At 37.2% G+C, this 22,199-nt stretch overlaps 1 protein-coding gene across 4 annotated transcripts in view; it reads right to left on the bottom strand.

The window, feature by feature from the left end:
- MTA3 (metastasis associated 1 family member 3) overlaps positions 1-22,199 on the bottom strand; it is a 138,071-nt gene that overhangs the window by 109,385 nt on the left and 6,487 nt on the right. For all 4 annotated transcript variants that reach the window (XR_005626381.1, XM_039697924.1, XM_039697925.1 and 1 more), the window contains exon 4: positions 5,934-6,060. Coding sequence is in view for 3 of the 4 variants with exons in the window: in XM_039697924.1 (XP_039553858.1) it covers positions 5,934-6,060 (127 nt within the window). In the remaining variant the exon portion in view is untranslated. The remainder of the gene's footprint in view (positions 1-5,933; positions 6,061-22,199) is intronic.

The raw sequence follows: 22,199 nt of genomic DNA on the forward strand, positions 1-22,199 counted from the left end.
CCTATGCAAAACAAATTTACTCCCTATCCAGTCTGATTTATGCCAGAAAATAATCAGGCATATAAGGTTAATAATAAGTTTTTAAAAAGTAGCTAAAATTTGTATATTTATTCACACACCATGTATGCAGAAACTTCTAGTTTGCCAGGAATGCCAGAACTAGAAATCCTGAGGTAATACCACTAAATTCTAAAGGTCCCTGTCTTGAGCAGTAACACTATAAAATGACCTGCTGGATCTGTCTTGAGCTTCAGACCATTTGTGTTTTGAGTGAAGGAATCCCACATTCAGAAAAAAAAGGATTTCTTTTCACCTTAGTTTTATCACAAAACTTTCTTTTTTGCTGTTCTTTCTTCTTCATGATCTCATCAGGACTCACTAATATTGACACTTCAAACAACTGAGTCATTTATAACACATCTAAAGAGCACCACACGGTTACAGTTTGTAAGCATGGCATGTTCTTATAAACTGCACGTTCTTAAGCTACTTTTTCTTCTCCATCTACAATGTGGCACCAATCAAAATTTCTTTAGTCTACCCAAGTGCAAGGGTACCATTTAACAACCAAACACACAACCACCAAAATAACGACCACCATCACCAAAAACAATTAAAAACCAGCAAAACAGAAAAAAAAAATTAACACTGCGTTCTGAATTCCATTAATGATCACAATAATGTCAAAAGAGACCAAAATCCTTATAGACTGGTACTTTAGAAGTTTAAGAGTACTTTTTTGTATATTTATATGTAAAAATATGCAGAGGGTATAAATTACTTAATAAAAATTGAAGAACTCTTCTTATGATCTGACTATTTTGATGCTCTTTAACATGACACATGCACAGGCATCATGCAAAAATACTCACATTCTTCCAATCACATTAATCAGGTTTTAATAAATCTATCTTATGCAATCACAATTTTTAAAAGTCTCATGAAGACCTTTCTGTGCTGGGACAGAAGTAATAAACCAAGCCATGACCATCTTAAGGTAATTTTTTTGGGGGCTCTTTTATTCGTTTTGCCTTTTGTCAGCTTTTAAAATAAAGAGTGTGTATAAGAATATTTCAGAATCAATGCTCAGAAATTTTTTCTTCCATAGGTGCATAGAAAACTTGAATTTGCTGTTTATGCCAAGCAACAAATAGAATCCTCTAAAACACATAAGAAACACTTAGTTTATCCAACTGCAGATTGAATAAACACTCCTCATTAAAGATTAGGGTGTAAATTTACTGTAGTTATTTGAACAGATCCCATCATGACAAACATCTACATAATGCACAGATATCCTACACATGTAAAATGAAATGCAAGAAAAAGAATATTATTTTCTTTTTTTCTCTGAAGGGGGTGGAGGTTTTTATTGCTGTATAAACCAGGCCAAAAGATTCACACCTGCTTTCATTATGACATCTGAGAATGCCTGGCTTATGTATACTTTTCAGACACTTAAAATATAATCATCATCATCAACTTACATAAAAACTCCCCAATCCCAAGAATGAAACACCAAATAAGCAAACAGGAAATAAGCAAAAATATTGAAATGGTAAGATGAACCCTGATGTATAAATAAATTCTTCTATAGAATTCATAAGAAATATTTGACTTTAGAGGAATTACAAATGAACTTAGATGCTAGTGCATCTTTTACAACAATCTAAACACGCTTAATACCTATTAACACTTGAGAGCTTAAGAATGAAAAATAAATTTAAAGCCCGAATCACAAGTCAGATAGCCCAATCCATCTCCAACAAGGTAATCATTTGCAGATTTTTATCAAGAACTCATTTTTACCACACGCTAAGTTTTATAGTGAATTTTGCAACACTGGCAGATAATTTAAACTTTCTGGCACCTTTCACCATTCTTCTCTCTGTAACTTTTCATGCCTTTCCCAAATGCTGTATTTGGTAATGCTCAAACCTCTAAGAGCCCAAGTACCCAGTACTGGCTCAGCTCAGCCCCTCTCTGGGATAGCACCACTCACAGGAGCCACCTGCACCAATCCTGGGAGCACTCCCTGTGTGACATCAATGAAGGAGGGGGGCACAGGGAGTCCGGTGCGCAGGACAACTGTGACAAGGACATGTGGATTACAGAGCCTGGCAAAACTGCATCTGCATCATGCAGGGATTAGGAAGGAAGGAGACAATCCACTGGATGGGCGTTACTGACTGCACACATTTGAGCAGACAGGGGAGGCAATAATTTCACCTGCAACTTGACAAGTAGGCAGGAAGGTAACCAGCCTTGTCTTTGATCCCCACACCGACACATGAGCTTGTTCTGTGCCACACACCATGACTCCAGAACAAGCTAGGTAATTCCACCTTCTGAAACACATTCCACTGCAAGAACTCTGTCCACAATACACCATTGCCACATTTAACTACTACACTACCCACCTCTAATTATTTACTAAATGTTATCATTTTATTGTAAAAGTTCTATACCTTCTTGGTGATTTCTTATAGGTAGCTCCTTGCAGTACTGACTCCTTCTTTCTTACAGCACGGCCAACAAACTCTAACTTACTCTTCGACTAGCTAACTTACACTTTTACAGTACTTATTTTAATTGGACTTAGCTATGGCCTATTAAAAGTAAGCCTGTTCTAATTTTTAATAATTAGTGCAACTGTAACTCCTTAAGAGTAAAATTACTTTCATCACTATCTCTATCCTCTTACATTCCATCCATCCACAACTAAATCTGGCTCTGGGTTTTTTGAATGCCAAAACTTTTGCTGCTCCATAAAGCTACTGAAATGGCAGTGACATCTAATTTAAAGGGGAGACAAGATGAAGTCTAAAAAAATGCCAGCATTTCTAACAAAACAAATAACATATCAAGACAGTTACATATAATGTATATATAACAAAATAAAAATATCAGAATGAGGGATGAAACTGTATTTCACTAATACAAAAGCAAACAGATTACATCAGAATTATTCAAAACCCAGAGCTGCAGACCAAAAAGCTCCAGAACATGCATATTAAAGAAATCTAGCCCAATAAATTACAATAAGGTAGTTACTCTGGAGCTTCAACTACAAAGTAACAGCAACAGGTGTATAAATGAGACATCACTGTATCTGGAATTGTGAACCAGAACAAAAGTAACCTTAGTGGTAGGGGTTTTTTGGAGGGAAAGAGGTGTCATTTCCTCTACCATTCAGTTTGAAAAATGCAAAAAGGGTAAAGTTAAGAAAAGAAGAAAGACAAAACAAAAGCAGTAAAACCTTATAAGTAAAAACTAAATAAAAACATACTAGGTAAAATTATTTTACTCCTTCAATTTCAACAAAAAAAGGCTGTTAAGTTTCAGATACTTTTCTTGGCTGAAGCTGCTGGGAAAAGGTCAAGATCTGTAGCTGTCAAAAATCTCCTCCATTCTCTTAAAATCAGCTTGAACTTTCTCCTCTTCCTTTCAGAGGGGTGAGTTTTCATGTTTTTAATCTGGAGAGAACTGATTCCAACCTCTAATCTCCACTTTAAACCACTGTACCATTTACTCCTGTAAATCCAGTTTTTCCTAAGGGCTAAAACTGCAGATGCTAAGAGCAAAGGCCCACGTCATGGAGCTACCCTGGCTTTGTTTGCACAAATATCCCCTCGCTTTCTATATGGAGGCAACTGACTTGGTAGACCAGTGACAGCAGAGAATGCCATTGAACCTGACTTCAGCAAGGCCTGCAGTATTCCAGTGTCCTTCAAGCAGATTGGAAACATAAGGACTAGACAAGTAGACAATAAGCTTGGAAAAAACCTCCAGACTGGAAAGGCTGTGGTGAGTGATACAAAGTCCAGTGGGCAGCTGGTTACTGGGGGTATTCCCCAACTGCTGACTCTGAGAAAAAATACATTTTCAACATGTCTGCAGATTACATTAAACTGGATTTGTTCACTCTTAAGGTATGACAACTAAAGGGAGAAATTCTACTGCTTTGTTCAATTAGCTGATGAAAAGATAGATAACTAAGATGGCACCAGGCTCCTTTCAGAGAAGCAGTGATAGGACACAAAGTAGTAGACAAAGAAAGTAAAATCCCAAATAGATGACAGGGGAGAAAAAAATCACCATAACAGACATCAAAAATCAAAACAGACTCCCAGCAAAGCTGTGATCTCTGCATCCTTGAGTATTCTGGAGTACTGATGGAAGAAAGCTAGAGGAGTGCCACCTATCTCAATATTTCTATCCTCTTTAGAGGACAAGATACTTAATAAAAGTTAAGAAAACTACTGAAAAATCACAGAATGTGAACACTAGTAAGCTGAAGATCTAAGTAAGGAATACCTTATAGTGTATTTGCCTTCTTGTTTCTTTTTAAAACAGAGTTTCAAAACATTGAAACATCAAGCTTGTTCCAGAATTTGTCTGCTAAAGGTCTTAGTAAAACGTGACAGCACAGTCCTACAACATTCATCTGTTCTGAAAAGTAGATGCAAGTCATCACTCTGCTTTTGCCTGCTGTGCTGCATGGCATGTACTATGAATTCACGTGTTTTTCTACCTTCTTTTTGAACTATGTACTGGAGAACCTCTATTGTATTTGCTCCCTGAATTGTGAGGTGAGAAGACATTTACAGTACTTCTTCTATGTAATCTTCCCTCTGCAAGGAGAATACCTTATTTCAATATCTAAATGTCAAAGTAAGTAAAAGAAACTGCACAGGATTATTATCTCCATGCTATAGTTGGAGCAGCAGAAAATTGACAGTTAAATGACTTTCTCAAAGTCAGAACAAGTAGCTGAATAAAGCACAAGAAATTAATACAAAAATTTCTAGTGTCAAGGGAGATTTAGGATGGATATTAGAAAAAAGGTTCTTTACCCAAAGTGTGTTTGGGCACTGGAGCAGGCTCCCCAGGGCAGTGCTCAGAGCACCAAGCCTGACAGAGTTCAAGAAGTGTTTGAACAATACTCTCAGGCACATGGTGTGATTCTTGGAGATGGTGCTGTGCAGGACCAGGAGCTGGACTCAGTGATGTTTGTCGGGCCATTCCAACAAAGAATATTCCATGATTTTGTGATTTGCCAATAAGAGAGAAAATAAATATACACATACAATGTGCTTCTCCTGTTGGACAATATGTACCTTTTTTTGGCAACTTCTAGACACTTATGGTCTGAAATAGCTGGGGGCAGCTAGATGTAATAAGAAAATGAAAACTCCTTAAGAATGCAGTGTAAGAATGTATTGTTTCACACTAAATTAGCTCCCCCCGTCACTGTGCTATTTCTTTTCCATTTCAGATTCATCACCCCTCATTCCAACACAAAATAAAAGTTTTTCGGACTTTTAAATAGAAGATGACATGAGCACCTACGTCACTTACAGAAAGAAGTTGACAAACACTTTTTGAGCTTTAGCAAGCCTCTTCCTACATGAGCATTAAAGGTGATTTAAAACAATACTTAAAATGCTTCCACAACATTTAGCCAAACTCAGTCATGACTTCTTCACATTTAGTGAAGTTAGAGTAATTTTAATTTTACATGCATGCAGCCCTAAATTGCAGATCTGACCAATGAGTCACTGCCTCCTTTCCAAACCCATCTGCTGTTTTCCAGGCCAGACAAAACAGTCAAGCTTCCTTTGGCCAGCAGAATAACTAAAAAAAATTAGCTCTTGCAAAGCAGTGAGAGACTGACTTCCCACCAAATTATCAACTGATGCTATCAATTGGCAAGCTAGAGCTCTGGGACTCTTGTCCCTTCTAAGGCTCAAACATCAAGTAACAGAAGGAAAAACAAAGGGGCTTCCAAAGCAGTTCGTGGGACAACCTAGCCCAACTCAGCTAAGATCACTGACACCCTTTTGCAAGGCTGAAGCAGTGCAGCAGATGGGCAATGGGCAGGCAATCCACCCAGCTGAACACACAGATAAATTGTATTTACTACTTCTTACCTGATGTGCGTTGCTGGTAGGGACTCATACTGGCGAGAAAGGAAAAGCTCTCTGTGCTTCAACTGATGTTTCTGTTTATCAGTCAAATCAACCTCAATTGTAGTTTCAGACTCTTCTTCAACTTCTTCTGCAGAGAAGCAGAGCGTAGGTCGAAATTAACTGTGTTGCATAACATCATCGCAGCCATTTCATTTGACATCCCCCCCACCCCTTAGCAACCTCCTTTAGTATTTCAAAGAAAAGAGGAGTTTAACAAGACTACAGTTTATGTAACTTGACAGAATGTTAAGTATTTTGAATTATACACTTCTAAAACCCTTTAAAAAATTATGCTCCTCTCCTCTGTACTACGCATTGATGTCTTTCACACAGTTTAAGAACAATCCTGTCAACATTACTCATTCTTTTTTCATCTTGTTTCCTCTGTTTTTTTCTCTTGCTTGCTGACCAGTTTTGGATTTGACTTTCTCTTGCCAATATTACTACTCCTAAAACTTTTACAGAAGTACTGGAGAAAAGCACACTTTCTATGAACTGAAATTTACTGAAGATAATTAAAGTCCAAGACTGCAAAATCAGACTAAGAAAAGTAAAGAAGTCTAATGTCTTCCACTATGTTAACCTTCTTCCATACTGAAAACAAATGCAGTGAATTTGCATATTCTAATAAGATTTAAAGTTGTTTCTATTTTAAGCAAGACAGGAAGAAATAAAAGCAAACACTAGGAAGAGTCACACATAGAATTGAAGGGCAACGTTCCCAGTGCTTGCTAACATGTCACACAATGGCAGGCTCTCCAAAAGAGCTACCCTGGGATCTTGAGGGCTGAACTTCCAGTGGATTTTTGGGACATGTAGAGCTTGAATCTGTACTTCCTCCAGCTTCCCAAAAAGGGCAAAAAGTCTCTCTGGATAATGGATGCAAAAATACAGACCCTTTAAAAACTTCTTTAAGATTTGGCAACTTTCTACCTGTAAATCATTCATCATCTGCAAAACCAAGTTTAGCTTCCAAAATATTTCTCAGAAACTCAACAACAGAACCTCAGCATGAGATAGTATTTCATGTAACTACCTACAACAGAGGACCTCACCCGCTCTACTAATAATAACCATTTTTACAACCAACCTACAAAGACTATTTCAAATTGAAGCCTGCCTGCATCCTCATAGCAACCACAGTTCTCTCCAAATGCAACACTACTACTTTTTTTAATCATGCCCGTGTGTAGTTCATTCCACCTCTAATAGTTCTTTTCACAAAAGTGATATAACAACATACCCTGATATAACCAACTTCTTCAAACCCAATTCCACTTTAAATCTATCTTGCTGTAGACACCCCCATCCCCTTCCCTGTTTTGGCATGTTTTGTGGAGAAAGAGAGCAAGAAAACAAAAATGAAAACAAGAATTTCACCCATCTCACCTGACAACCCACAGCCTCACAGGGCATGTGTACAGGTTCAAGTCACATTATAATTCAATTCAGAATTATTTTGGAATCTATAACACTGATAATAAATAAATCTTAAAAGAAAACTATGCCAAGGTGAAGCATTTTTAATTAGGCAAATAATTAATTAAAAAATAGAAATTCATGTTAAATGGTTTATGTTTTTGCTGGTTTTGGCTGGGATAGGGTAATTTTCCTCACAGCAGCTAGTATAGGGCTGTGTTTTGGATTTGTTGATAACACGGGCATGTTTTTGTTATTGCTGAGCAGATTTTACCCAGAGCCAAGGCCATTTCTGCTCCTCACCCCATCAAGGAGCAGGCCAGAGAGTCCCAAGGAGCTGGGAGGGGACACAGCCAGGACAGCTGACCCCAACTAACCCAAGGGATACCACACGGCATCATGATCAGCACATAAAGCTGGGGGACAGAAAAGGGAAGTGGGGACGTTTGGAGTGATCATGTTTTGTCTTCCCAAGTCACTGTTGTGCGTAACAGACCCTGGCTGTCCTAGGCATGGATGAACACCTGCCTTCCCATGGGAAGCAGTGAATTAATTCCTTGGTTTGCTTTGTTTGTTAATTCCAATTCTCTCCCCCATCCCACATGGGGTGGTGAGCCAATAGCTGTGCGGTGTTTTGTTGCTAGTTGGGGTTATACCACACCATTGTTTCCAGCAATTAATTTCTACAACTGTTTATTGCAGTAAGTGACCATTACAAGCTACATTTTGGTTGTCAGGTCTGAGCATTATTATTTCTTCTAGTTACCTTGGGTTTGGGGCTTTTTTCCTAAGTAATGTGGCATCCAAACACAAGTTTGGTCAACATATCAAAAACATCTGACTGCAGATAAAGCACTAAACACAGGACAATATGGGCCATTTTAAAATTGTTGCAGAAAGCCAGAGATGATATTCCAGAGTTTAAAAATAGCTTTAGACAATTATGCTCATCTCAATATCTTCCTCAAGTAAGAACTTGAATTAAAAAAATTAAGAAGAAAACCCAACACCTTTAAACAAATTTATTTCACTTATCTAACATAAGACATGAAAACATTGATCCAAGAGCCTGAAGCTGAAACCAAATGTCTCTTAGACCCATCTCTTAAAACACTCTGAACCCAAACATGAAACAATGTAAATTTTTCTGTTGTATTTTTTAGAAGTAAAACAGATGTTTTACACAGGATGGTCTGACAAGCTGGGTAATAAGCAGAACAAACCATGGCCAGACACAGAACAGTTCCATCCAGTCAACACAATTTACCATTGGGAAAATGTTACCATTTCCTGCTTTAGCACTAAAACATAAAACCAATGTTAAGAGTAGGATTTAGTAAAACAAGTAATAATTTGTCCCAGCATCATACAAACCTGTAGCAGGAAAGGAAACTGGATAGCATAAAAAAGGAAGGACTCTAAGCTTGCTCGCTGGCAACACAAAGAATTCTGCATCTGAAGAACCCTCCAGAGAGCTGCTTTTGAAGCAGGTTTTTGCAATTATCAAGCCTTAATACCCATTAGAAGTAAAGTGGTAACAACCTTGCAGAACTTTTAGAGATCTCTTCACTTGATCTTTGACTTGATTTACAGCACATGTGAATTTCATTTGCCATCCTAGGAGATATTATTTCTACCAAAAGGAGTGAAACAGAAGGTACCTACAGGAAATTATAAAGTAGCACCAAGCTAAGCACATTTCAGCACTCAGGAAGGGAAGAAAAGCAATGGCTCAGAGTGAGCAAATATTTTTATGCAGCAATATGGTGATGGCATACACAGACCTCATTGTTCCATAATTAGAGAGACAGAAAAAAAAATCAATTTAAAATTGCTCAGTTAAATATAATTTAAACTCTTAGGTATGACTCCAAAGATAAATACTTCATACCTACATACAATCACGTTTTGAAAATTACACACTTCCCTTTAGGCCTTGGGCCAAATATAAGATAATGTTGTTTTGTGGCCCTTCTTCCAGTTTACAAGAAATATTTCATTATTTAAAGGAAAAATCCTAGTGAGCAAAAGCAGGCATCTCCAGTGAACTTTTAAAATTTGTGGTCTATTTATCATATGTGGGCTTTCTAATCATCAGTGGTAAATAATTACTGTAATCCTTAAAATCAGAGTGATCTGGTGATGATCTTTCAGCGACAGCAGTGCAACTTTCCCACCTGATATAAATGAGACTCAACGGACTCAGTTAAGCAATGGATACCAGAAAGAAACTGTAACCCTCACTCATTTTACACATGCATTACCACTTTTAAACAGGATGAACACCCTTTTTTTCCTTTTCCATTTAATTGGTGGGATTTTCTGTTAGAAAATGGTGGTGTTAAGAGAGCCTGCGAAGAATAGAAAAGTGTTCATGCCACCTAAACTTTGTATACAGTATCTCTGTTTATAGTTATGTGATGAGTCAACTTGCAATGAGGAAAAATTGCTTGTTTCTGCAACTAAAATGAAAATAAACTGAGGGCAAGTCTCTAGAAACACACTACTCCTCTTTAATACAAAATTCCTCTAAAATAACTTTCTTAAAGTCCTGAGAGACATTTAAAGGTTTAAATGCAGCTCCAACAACTGTATAGTTAACCATCAGCTAGCAAAATGAGGTCAGTTACTTGGACATACAACTCTCCCTTAACTAAATCAAAATAACCCCCCCATGTGCTCCCCTTGTGTACTGCAAAGAGTAAGAGAGATTAGTTTAAACACTGAAGACATCTTCAGGGAGGAGAAGTAAATCTTCAGTATTAAAAGAAAGGAGAAAGTTCTCCCTCTATTGCCACCAAAATGCTGACAGCATTCTTTCCAGATAGAGTTGGAATCAGGAAATTCAACCAAAAATCACGGAAACAGAGTAATTCAGCCTGGAAGAGGTCTCAGGAGATCCCTTGCAAAAACTATACTTCAAAATAGGCTCAGCTGTGAGATCAGTCCCTGGTACTCAGTAACTGAAAATCTCTGAAAACAAAAGAATGCATAAGCTCTCCATTCCCCAGCAATGGAGAAAAGCTTCTACATGTATTTAATCTGAATCACTCCCATTTCCATTTAGTCACTGCCGAGAGTTCATCTTCTGGTCTATCACCCCCATAGGCACTGGGAGTCCACCTCTTCTCCAAACTGGCAAAGGCCAATTCCAGATGACTCTCCTAGAAGGACAAGATGGTTTTTGCTGAATGCATTCCAATTTATCAGCAACTTCCCTTTTATCAGGCACCTAAAACTGGATGCAATATAATTTGATGTAATGCAATGGGTGTTGAATAATCAGGGAGGATAATCTCCTGCCTTGATCTACTGGCTGTGTGCCTGGTGATACAGCCCAGGATGCTCTTGACCAATTCCTTTCCTTGTCAGGGAGTTGTCTGCAGGCAGCCTCAGGTCCTTTCTTGCAGAGCTGCTCCCACAAGCCCCCCTGTTCTCAGCTTATGCTCCTGCCAGGAGCTCTTCCTTACTAGATGCATTTGTCCCTACTGAACATCTTCATATTCTTGACATAGCATTCCTCCAGCTTTCTAGGAATTCCTGCATACCAGCTCTTCCCTCAAGCCCTCACCTGGTCACCCCCTTCATTCTTGTGTCACCTACAAACATGATGAGTGCAGCACATTGCCTGCTCCAGTCACTGCTAAAGACTGGTTGGTCCCCATGGAGATTCCCATGAGACTCCACACACAGTGTGGACACTTAACCACCCTCTGACTCAAACCATGCAATAAGTTTTTTATTTACCTCAGGTCAACTCCAGTTGCTTGGCCTACTACAAAGGAAAAAAAAAAAAGAAAAAAGAGAAAGAGAAAAAAGCAGAACTAGGGGGCTGGGAAGACATAATGGGAAAACACAAGACTCCTTTCAACAGTGGCACAGACCAATGCTAGATGAAAACAGCAGAGTACCCAAGGCTAGAGTGCATTAACTTCCTACTACCTTAATTGCTTCAAACCATACGTCAGCTTAGCTGCATCCAGCTCATGCAAGCATTCAAATCACCAACAACTTTTGTGGAGTTACAGCCATTTCACTGTTTATTAAAATACTTTTAAAGTTGCATTAGATCAGTATGAGATCAGAATTTCATATTCAAAGAAAGTCTCACTTTTAGAAAACTTTACAAACTTTCTTCCTTTCCTGTATACGTTTTTCTTCGACACTCAGCCAAAAAAATATGTACATTTCAGGTATCAACAACATATTTTCAAACCTACAGATAAAAAGCTGGGAATGCTGAAGAGCAGCAAGTTTACCAGACATCAAAGGAAAGGTGGCTCTGCATAAGTCTCTTTAAGCTTAGATGGTTGTAGCAGAAACTTCAAATGCACATTTGGTAGTTAGATGCTACAGCAGTAACAATTATAAATATAGATTTTGGGGGAGAGAGAGTAAATCTAATTACTGCCAAAATTCAAAAGAAAAACAGTAAGTCTAACCATCTGAACAGCTTTATTCAGACTGTGAATGAAGAGCTCTCTTAGGTTAGCAGTTGGCTAATTTGCTCATCTGCATGAAGCTTCTTGCCACGTTTCATTGTACTAACTTAGTTGTGATATTTAATCCCCTAAAGCTATAGTAAGGCCATTTAATCAACTTTGTGAGCTAGACTATGCATGGTTACACTTTCAATTTGATTGAGAAAGCGTTTCCCAAAGCTGAATTAATTAGCTTTAGTTATACCATGTCTGCTGCAATGTTCAGATGACTTAGAATGTCTAACATCAATTTGATATTTGCTGTTACTTTCAGATAGGATAAGAAATCCAAAGAACAGTTTGTATGTATTATAAGTCATGTAAATAGCATATTGCTATCTAAAGCATGAATCTGAACAATTTTGCAGGTAGGAAAAAAAGAAGTGATCACTTGTGTTTACAGGGAACAGATCTACTTTTAATTCCTGCTGGATAGCATGGATATACATGTGGCCTCTAAGGGATTATGCAGTTTTCCTACACAATTATCCAGGTGATCCTCCCACACTACCTCATCATTATTTTTCCTAAAGAAGGTCACAAAACAAAGAAATAACTACTGTGTAGCCATTAAGAGTTAATATGCCACATCCACTGCCCAATAATAAAAATTATTTCCAAAAGAATGCAAAATGGTTTTTTGGGTACTTCCAAGTAGCATGTTACAATAATTTCCAGGACAATAGTCAGTCATAAGCAAGTAAGTAATATCACATTTATCAGGGGCCTGCCAAGAAAATATTTTATGGAAACCATCACACCTTTCATTAGCAGAAAAGTTCACCTTCCCAAACTTGATGGGTGGGGGTTATTTGATAGCTGGTTCTGGAGATTTTTGAGAGCTAGGAGCTTGTGGGTGGAAAGCAAGGAAGGATTACCTCCCTAAGTACTATGAATCATGATGTGCTACATTAATAAATAGATCCTAATAAATTAAATATAACATGAATAAATGCAAAAGCAAGCACAATAGTTCTTTAACCATTTTTCAGCACTGCAAACTAGTTTGTAACAACACTACAGAACAGAAGGGTCCCACAGAAGCATGAGAACAGTAACATGCAGGCAATGGTGAAAAATCTGGTTTATATATCATAAACCTCAACTAGATGTTTCCCCTTTTACCTGATTTCTGTATCACCTATTCAAATGCAAATTCTCCCAAATGAGAAAAATATCCTGTTACAGGGCTCAGGTTGTGTTTGGTCATGTGTACATCTGCATCAACTGCACCAAGCTGCTGTAGGATGTGAGAAGCATCAGTCCTGGGAGGTGTTTCTTTGAGCAGCTCATTAGGAGCAGCAAGGAGCAGAGTCAAAACTGTGCCATGGACACTGCTATTTGCAACATGATGAACATCCAATTACTGGTTACATCCAGCTCATCAGCTGAATCAGAAGTCAATTAGTGGTTTTTCCAAAGTGTACATATGTTTAGAGCTATGTGGAAAAGAAAGGAAATTTTAGTTCTACCCTCAAACCCAGGTTGGCAGACCACCATGAGCAAAAGTGCACACGGTTAATCTGACAGCACCCAAGAAATAATTTTGAAATCCATCATCTGGCTCATAAATAAAAAGGCTACCTGCAACACTGCCATGTAACCTGCATGAATAGTTATTACACCTGATTTTAATAAAAGGGAGATTTGTAAACTCAACTTTCCTGACACAGAGGCTATTAATAATTTTTCCCTTCACTAAGATCTTCACCATTTTTCTGTGAAGCTCCTGCTCATATCTTGTTTTAAACAAGATTGTCTTTCCTTTAGCATAGGCAACAGGTCTGTTTGATCTAGTTGGTTAACAAGCTGCATGGTTGGTTGTCTCTCCTTAAGAAAATGCATCATGAGAAGAACTAAGCACACAAAAAATGTGCTCTTATGTTTTCTGTAAGAATTCAAAGTCCATGTTTAAGATATACACTGACATTTTCATGCACTCTGTGACAATAACCACAGAGTTTCAGAGACCTAAACTGCTTTTCTAACATTCAGTTCACATCCTCAAAAGCTGATAAACAACTTTTCAAAATTTGTTGGCAGAGATGAAAAGGCACAGATTGTACAAGCACTCTCCTACCCCTACTCAGAATGGCATATGATTCTGCTTATAAAACACAAATTATTTATCTTCTACAGCATTTCCTTACAGAAGGGCTGAATTTTGTTGGATTTTTTTTTGCAGGAAAGAAAGAAGAAGTAGGGAGAAAATAACAAGAAAGAAAAGGGGGGAAAAGAGAAAGAAAATAAAAGGATTTGTATATCCTGTTCTTGGGTAAACTCAATCAAGACACATTAAGGCCTTAGGTGTGGAATTAGGAAATGAGAAGAATACGATCTAAGAGAATGTCTGCTCCATGCCAACATGGTAAGAAAGCTTTTCTGTCTATAGACCTGACAAGAAAACCAGGAAGAAGAGTTCATTCACTCTGATAGTCTGTGTAAGGCTTAAAGGATTTTTTTTTTCCATCTTTTTTCCATCAACTATGTTAGAGATTTACCTTCCAGGATACATTATTTCCTTAATGCCTGTACAGAGATAATGAGATCATAATTTACAGGAAGTATACATATGAGCTGAGAAAAGTGTAAAGAGACATGAATACATGTATTACTTTAAATTATTAAAGCCTTTTAATTTATTCATTCTGAAGCCAGGAGGAAAAACAAAACAAAACAAAAAACTGCGTAGAAATAACATCACCTTGCATTAGTTATTCAAATTTTAATACATATGTCATTCCCAAGTAAACCAACAAAGTTTTTCTTCTACTCTCAGTACTCTGCTTTGTAGACAACATGTCCAAATACCATTTTTGTTGCAGCAAGTAAAATATCAAAAATCTTCACTTATTCATTGCATACATGGTAAATCTTCAGTATTCTGTTTCTGGCTTTTTTTCCTCTTATTAAAAACAAAAATTAAAAATTAAAAGAAAGGGGAGAGCATTATGAAGGCAGATGAAGCTAGCCCCCATTTGAAGGCCAATGTAAATATAAAAGCTGTCCATATATCAAAGCCTTTTTTCCTGTATAATATTTGGCACCCGAGTCCTTGGCCTCTTGAGGGCCTACTGAGAATAACTGCATCAGGATTTCACTCCTGACAGCAGCATCAGTCAAAGGATCTGCCTAAAGGAAATGCCACACAGCAACGGGCCACAGTACCCTGTAGGGTCTAGGTTACAGGTCACTGACTCTGCCAACGCTATTTCTACTCTGGTTTAAGCCAAAACAAGGCTGCACTTTTAATACAGGAAACTGAAACATGACTCCCTTCATCATTGCATCTCACTGTCACAATCCTACACAAAAACAAATTAAAAATTAAATCTATCATTCAGCATACCAAAAATGGGAAGATAGCTAAGTTAGTTGTGCTAGTTTTGGATAGATGTTTAACCTGTTGTACAAGTAGAAAAGGCACATGTACTCACATAACCCCTGGATATATGCATATATAGTGCTCTATGCATAGCCCAGCAACTCTGCAACCTGCACAGACATCTTATGTACTGTGATAAATCCTCATACAAGTTTTGGATTCAGGCAGTTGGTGACAGTCAAAATGAACTACCTAGCTTCCTGAAGTCTTTTAGGAATTTGATAATGTAGAAGAGGCTTTTACTGGAAAAAAAAAATGCGCTTTTTACCATTCAAACTTTTTTTGCTCATGGGAGTGATGTATTCTACATCAGTACAAAACAATCCCTCTGCAAGGATCACAGAATCATTTGCTGCATATATAGCCAGAAGCAAAGCAGATTCACACTACAAATCTTCACTTGATCAGAGAGGGTTACAAACAGTAGCTGAGGTAAAAACCAAAATATTGATCAAACAGACAAACTGCACTGCAAAATAGCACAGCTACTCCAGCCACCCACTCCATGTGGTTTGGGGCATGACAAACTCAATATATTTGCTAACTTTGAGTCCGGTTACTTGTGCATACTACCTTTAACAGAAAGAGAGTTTACAGACAAATCATATGGCTACCTCATACATTTGTCTTATCTGCTACTTCTACCTAGTCCATAACACCTCACACTAGATATATATATATAAACACACAGAGCACTGCATTAATCAGCTTGGGTAGGAAGCACTACACTCACTCTCACACAGAGCCTTGCCCAAGCTAAAAAGCTCCACCTCCACCAGCATGTGTGCAGTTACAGGCATGCATGAGTATTACCAAAGGTAACTATTGCAGAATACAGACATTCAAGAATTACTGCTGGTAAGCCTTTAAATCATCAGACCAGATTCCCAAATCCCACATTTAATTGCCACTGCATGATGGGAAAGTCCTTCTATATTAATAGTGAGTTTACATCATTCAAATTTATAAATTATATAAACTGCTGATTCAATTAGACTATCAGAGAACTCTTTGAAGATGTAAAATGCATCTCTTATTGGAGCTTTACAGATAGAGATAACCTAGCAATATTTTTGTAGTCTAAAATTTATGCCTCAGGTGCTTTGGTACAGTGTGGGTGCACTGGGAAGAAAATGGGAAAAGTCACTTAAAATTAGGAGCCAAGGGAAAACAAAAAGAAGTAGAACCATTTGAGATTATGAAAATCTACTTATCTTCATGAGAAAAAAAGTTATGATCAATAATATCAATTTAAATACTACAAGTATTTTAAGGTGACCAAGAAAACTTCCATGCACAATTAAGAAACGTGAAAGAGGCAGGAAAGCATCTGAGAGAAAACAGTCACATGTTTTCCACAAATCAAAAGAAACCCTGAACAAGTACAGTAACAACAGCATGTGTATTTAAACTACACCATGAGGAAATGAGTCCTAAGGAACACAGGGAAATAGGGGAATGGACAATGCTTTGGCAATTTTCTGTGAATACTCTCTCCTTCTAAAGACTCAAATATGAAAAATTTATTTTGGGAGTAGAGCTCAAAAAAGTGACACCTTTTGTACCCCACTGAGTTCTTTACCAAGGAAACTTACTAAATAAATACTTCTGGTATTTAAGTAATAAAAATAAAAACTGAGCTTCATATATCTTATAAACAGTTTTAAGCATAAACATGAACATGATATTTTACAGCTTTCAACTCTTCACTGCAAATTCACAGAATTAATCCAGATTTTAGGTTTGGTTTGTTTTTACATTCAGAGAAATTGGCAACAATGTATTCAAGCCTTTTAAATTCTGTGTTCAGAAAACAAGATTGTTGAATTTGAAAGAAAATTAACCTACACACACACTTGCCCAAAATTATAAGTTTATACTTTGAAGGTCTAAAGATGAAGCTAGCAGTTACTAGCTAGCAAAAATTCAGTCCATGCAAAAATTCAGGTGTAGTTGTACAAATTGCACAGAATGGGTAATTTTGTTATATGCAAAGAAGCCATGCATGATCCAAATACAGATCATACTTACACAGGTGAAAAAAAACGTGTTAGGCAAGTTTTCCATAAGAGCTAAGAATTAAAATTATGAACTTAGTTGTAAATCCATTCATCCATTAGGAGAAGATCATTAACATTCACAATCTAACAAGCCATTCTGCACCAAAGGAGGAGCCTAAACAGACACAGAAGTTAATAAATCTACAAGATACTGGGGGCTGACAGTAAACTTGTTAATGAGACAATATAACTACTAATTCTAAATGTCAGTCACAAAAAGAATACTCAGATATTGTCAGAAGCAAAACACTCCTCATTACTGGTTCTTTATTGCTTTCCCTGTTGAGGAGAGAAAACATTCACAAGTTCTTGAACAAAAATCAAATGACGAAAACACAATTTATGACACTACCCAAAGCACCCTTGAAAAGAATAATTGGGAGCCTTGAGACAAGTTTTTCCTTGGTGACAAGGAAGTAGTTTTCAACAGGGCTTGCTGTATTTCAGCAAGTTCTGAAATCTCTCTCCTCTTTCCAAATAAATTACAACTGATCGCATTCTCTTAGGTAAATGAAGGAAAACTTGATGTTCCCTTGTCTCAGGAGATCAAAGAGATCATGTCTTCCTCACAAAACACCCCAGCTCATTTTCAGTGAAAATGATAGTTAGACTAATATAAGTGCCTCAGCATAAAAGCTACTCTGCCACTGATTAAAGAATTTGTTGTCTGTATCATCCTTAACTGGTCCTCCTAGGGCATGTCTCTCCCACATCACAGACTTCAGGATTTCAAGAAGCAACACAACATAACTGAATTTGCTACTGCTTTGTTTACATGTCTCTATCAGATGACTGTAAATAATATTAACATGTAAAATTCCAACAAAAGCAACTTTGGAACCGATACACCCAAATGTCCTGGCTTACTATCTTTGGTTTTGTCTCCATTCACCAACCCAAGAGCCTTCTGATGAGCTGCTCACAGACAGGGACTTCTGAAAAATGCCTTGTCCTCAAAGACAAGAGGGCAACTATGTGAGATCAAAACTAATTTTCTTCTAATTCTTGGGGGGGTGTGTGTGTGTGAACAGAGATGCCAGAGCCAGGGACACTGAGCTGCAAACAAAACTCTAGTTTATATTTACAGAAGCCTTGAGCTTAACACGGCAGTATCTCACTGAACCAGTTACACAAGTCTGCTCACCCACTCCTCAGGCATATCTAGCAGCCAAGCCTTCTTCCTTATATAAATTCAAGAGACTCTCCCACCTTTCACTTCCAGCTCTGCCTTTCCAGGCCTTAGCTCCTTTTTCTCCTATCCAATGGAAAAAATGGTGTCTTTCATCACAGGGTGATATCAACAGATCTCTTAACAGCAAGCAAGAGAGGTTTTCTCACCAAGAGCAATTGAAAAAAATCAACTGTAACCTAACAGAAAACTTTCCAAAAACCACAACATTCCAGGGAAGTGTTACTTATTTTGTTTTGTTTTGTTTTTTCACCAACATGACCATAAGCAAGAGCAAAAAAGTATTCACCATGGATTTGTTTTTTTCTTGTTTGGATTTTTTTAAGAGAAACTATGAATTATTTCAACATTTAAAATTGTTAAGACAGAGAAAATTGATTGTATGCAGTAGAAGAATTAATATTTGTCTCTTGGGTTCATTTCACCAAGGGTACTTCTAACTGAACATAGGCAGCAAAGACAACAGGTATCAAGGGAAGTAGTGAAACCAAAAAACAAAAAGACAATTTAAGATTTCAAATAAAATCTCCAATCAAAACATACTTTTTATTCTAAGACATTATGTGACTTGAATTAGGTAACAGAAAAAGTCATCTTAAATTGATTTTTCAGAAAAGGGACTGTCGTTAAAAAACATTGTATCCTTTATAAAAACCTGTTTAATTTGATGTACAAGCACTACTATGATAAAAAAGAACCAGAACCAAAGAAAAAAAAATCCACCCAAATTTCTGATTGTGTTACAATCTGGCTGGACAAAAATAGTCTAGCTACAGTACTTTATAAATGCTTTTAATTCTCCTGAGTCAAATATGTGACTGAGATAACAGAACACTGAAGAACACAAGGTGTTTTAGACATTTTACTCTAGAGCCCTTTCCTCAACCCCAAGGGTCTCCACACCCATAACTTTTTTCATACTACTTTCTAAATTGTATTTTTTTTTTATTGTTGTAGAGGGCAGGAAAAATTCTTGTGTTTTTCCTGGAGTTGAGTATTAAGAACACCACTATGCAACAGCAACCATATGTTGAAAAACCTGATGACACACAAAAAGAAATTCACATTTCAGCTTCGTGTATCTTTGGGAACACCAATGAGTAATCTGTTAAACACTACTGCTCAAGTTAAGCTCATTTTCTTACATGATATCTGCTAGCCTGCTGCTCTACTGAAATAAAATGTTTCTCAAAAATCACATGGAATATTAACAGCTTCATTCTCTCAGATGCATCTGGAGTATTGGCAGTTAACACAGACAATATGCAAAATATTCCTCCCCTCAAATACAAAGCACATTTAAGTGAAATTAAGAAGGCTCAGCAGCAGCTAAACTGCTCTGCAAGATCAAGCCATTTTCAGCAATGCTGGAACATTCTTGATATTGTATAGAAAATGAACTACGAGTGTTTGTAAGGCACTTTGAGATCTTTTAATGGCAACTATAAAAACATATTGGCATATTATATATTTTTCACTAACTTTAATAAGAACTTCTAATAGGAGCACTGCTTTACAGGCAAAAAAACTGAAGTACAGAGAAAATACTGGATTTATTTCTGATTGCAACACATCAAATTCATAGGAAGGTAAGAACTGAGTACAGACTCCAACATCTGATGATAAAGTTCAGTGGGCATGGCAGTGCTCAGTTAAAGACTGGATCTTGGAGGTCTTTTCCAACCCTAATGATTCTCTAACCAGGAATCCCTAGCAGGACTCTTCTCCTCACAGATATCTATCATATACAAAAATTCTGTAGCAGAAACACCATTTTACAAAGCAATGTGACATGAAACATGACTGATCAAGAGCAAAATAATAAAAGTTTTAAAAATGTGCAACAAGAAGTAAAGCCAGTAAGTGATGTCTAAAAAGAAAGACTGAATATGATTTTTTGTCAGCTTCTGTAATCTAGAAAAATTTCATTTTACCTTTCATCTCAGTCAATGAAACAAATATCTCTGACTTTTTTTTTAATTGAGTACTGTCTCATTCACAAAGAATATCAATTCTGTTAATGAGAAAAAATTCATTCTGCATGGGCTTTATCACAGGCCCAGAAATATTCTTGGCATTTAGTCAGCATCTTAGCACACCTAAATGAAACAAACCTTCTTTAATAAATCAGAAGATGAAGGACTCCAACTACAGCAATTTTTTTGTTATATCCTCACCAGATGGTTGACTAGACAAAAGCTGGCTGAGGAGTTGTAATAAGAGAATGACTTCAGACATAGTATTACATGATAACACATGATCAGATAAAGAACTTAAAGTGCAAAGAACTGCAAAAAATGGCATCATGCACTTAGCTCATGGCACCCCACTCAGCTTCAATTGAAAGTAATAGTGAATAAACTTCAAATATGGTATGGTTCTTGGAATGGTCCCTGTGCAGGGCCAGGAGCTGGACCCAGTTATCTTCATGTGTCCCTTGTAATACAAGATACTCCATGATTCTTTGCATTCTATTGCAAAAGAAGGAAATAAGAACTTGAGCCCTTCGCTGTAACCCAAAACCAGTGCTGGTACAAAGCTGACACAGCCTCCTCTCCACAGCTATTAAAACCTTGCCCTAAAATACTTACATTAATTCTACTGAAGATAAAGAATCATCTACATTTTATAGATTCAGCTACAAGCTGGCAATTTCTCAATCACACCATTTAGTTAGGAAACATCTCTATGCCACCCTTTTTTATGTTTGCTTCACCCATTTTAATGAGCTGAGTGTTTCTGTCCCACCTTTCCAAGTTCACTCGCTTACGCACTCGGATATCTGTTGCAATATCTCTCTCTTGTACTGCCTGCTATCCTTTACTCATCTCCCTTCTAGTCCCTTCACAGTAGGCCTTACTCTGCTGCTGGTCAATTGTTTCATGCCAAGAAAGGAAGAGCCCCCTCCCAGTGACCCTGTGGTGATGACGACAACCTAAGTGAGTTAACACCCCAACAACAGCAACCTGGTGAGTGTTAACACCCCAAAATAGCTCTCTTACTAAGCTCAGGAGGCTGCACAGGACCAAGATGATGATCCTGGACAGTATTTTGGTTTGTGTTTCAAGCCAACCCTACTATTAACTCTACTTAATAGTAACATAAATCGACAGTGAAAAAACATAAAATCCTCAAGTGCCCATAAAACATTCCAAATCCCTGGATTTAAGTGGCTACAGTCAGCTTCTAGAACTATTCCCAGACCTAAGCTGATGCCATACATGATGCTGGCAGACAAATAAAAATTTCCTGAATTAAATTCCACTTGAAACACCAGGGAATGAAATAAGGTAACACAATTTCCTCACAGATTAGTGACATTCTTTGAAAACAAGGGAACTACTCTGTACCTGAGTATTTTAGAATGGCCTAAGGAAAATTTTATTTCCCCCCTCAATTTGTTACAATATCTTGAAACATTTTGGAAGACGACTTAAAAGCAAACAAACGAAAAATTCTCAACCAAATTTTAAAACCCAAACAAACAACAAAAAAACCCAAGCAAACAAAAAACCAAACCAAATTTAAAAAAAAAAAAACACTCTAGGAAAACAATATACTAACTCCTTACCAGTGATAAAGTCACAGATCAACTTTATTCCATGTTTCCCAAAGGTTCTTTAGAATAATTCAGAAACTTTCTCAAGTTACTAAAAGTTTCTTTTTAAAGTTTCAAAATATTTTCTTACTAAG

Source organism: Passer montanus, unplaced genomic scaffold (assembly GCF_014805655.1).
Source record: "Passer montanus isolate IOZ18808 unplaced genomic scaffold, ASM1480565v1 scaffold12, whole genome shotgun sequence".
Lineage (NCBI taxonomy): Eukaryota > Metazoa > Chordata > Aves > Passeriformes > Passeridae > Passer > Passer montanus.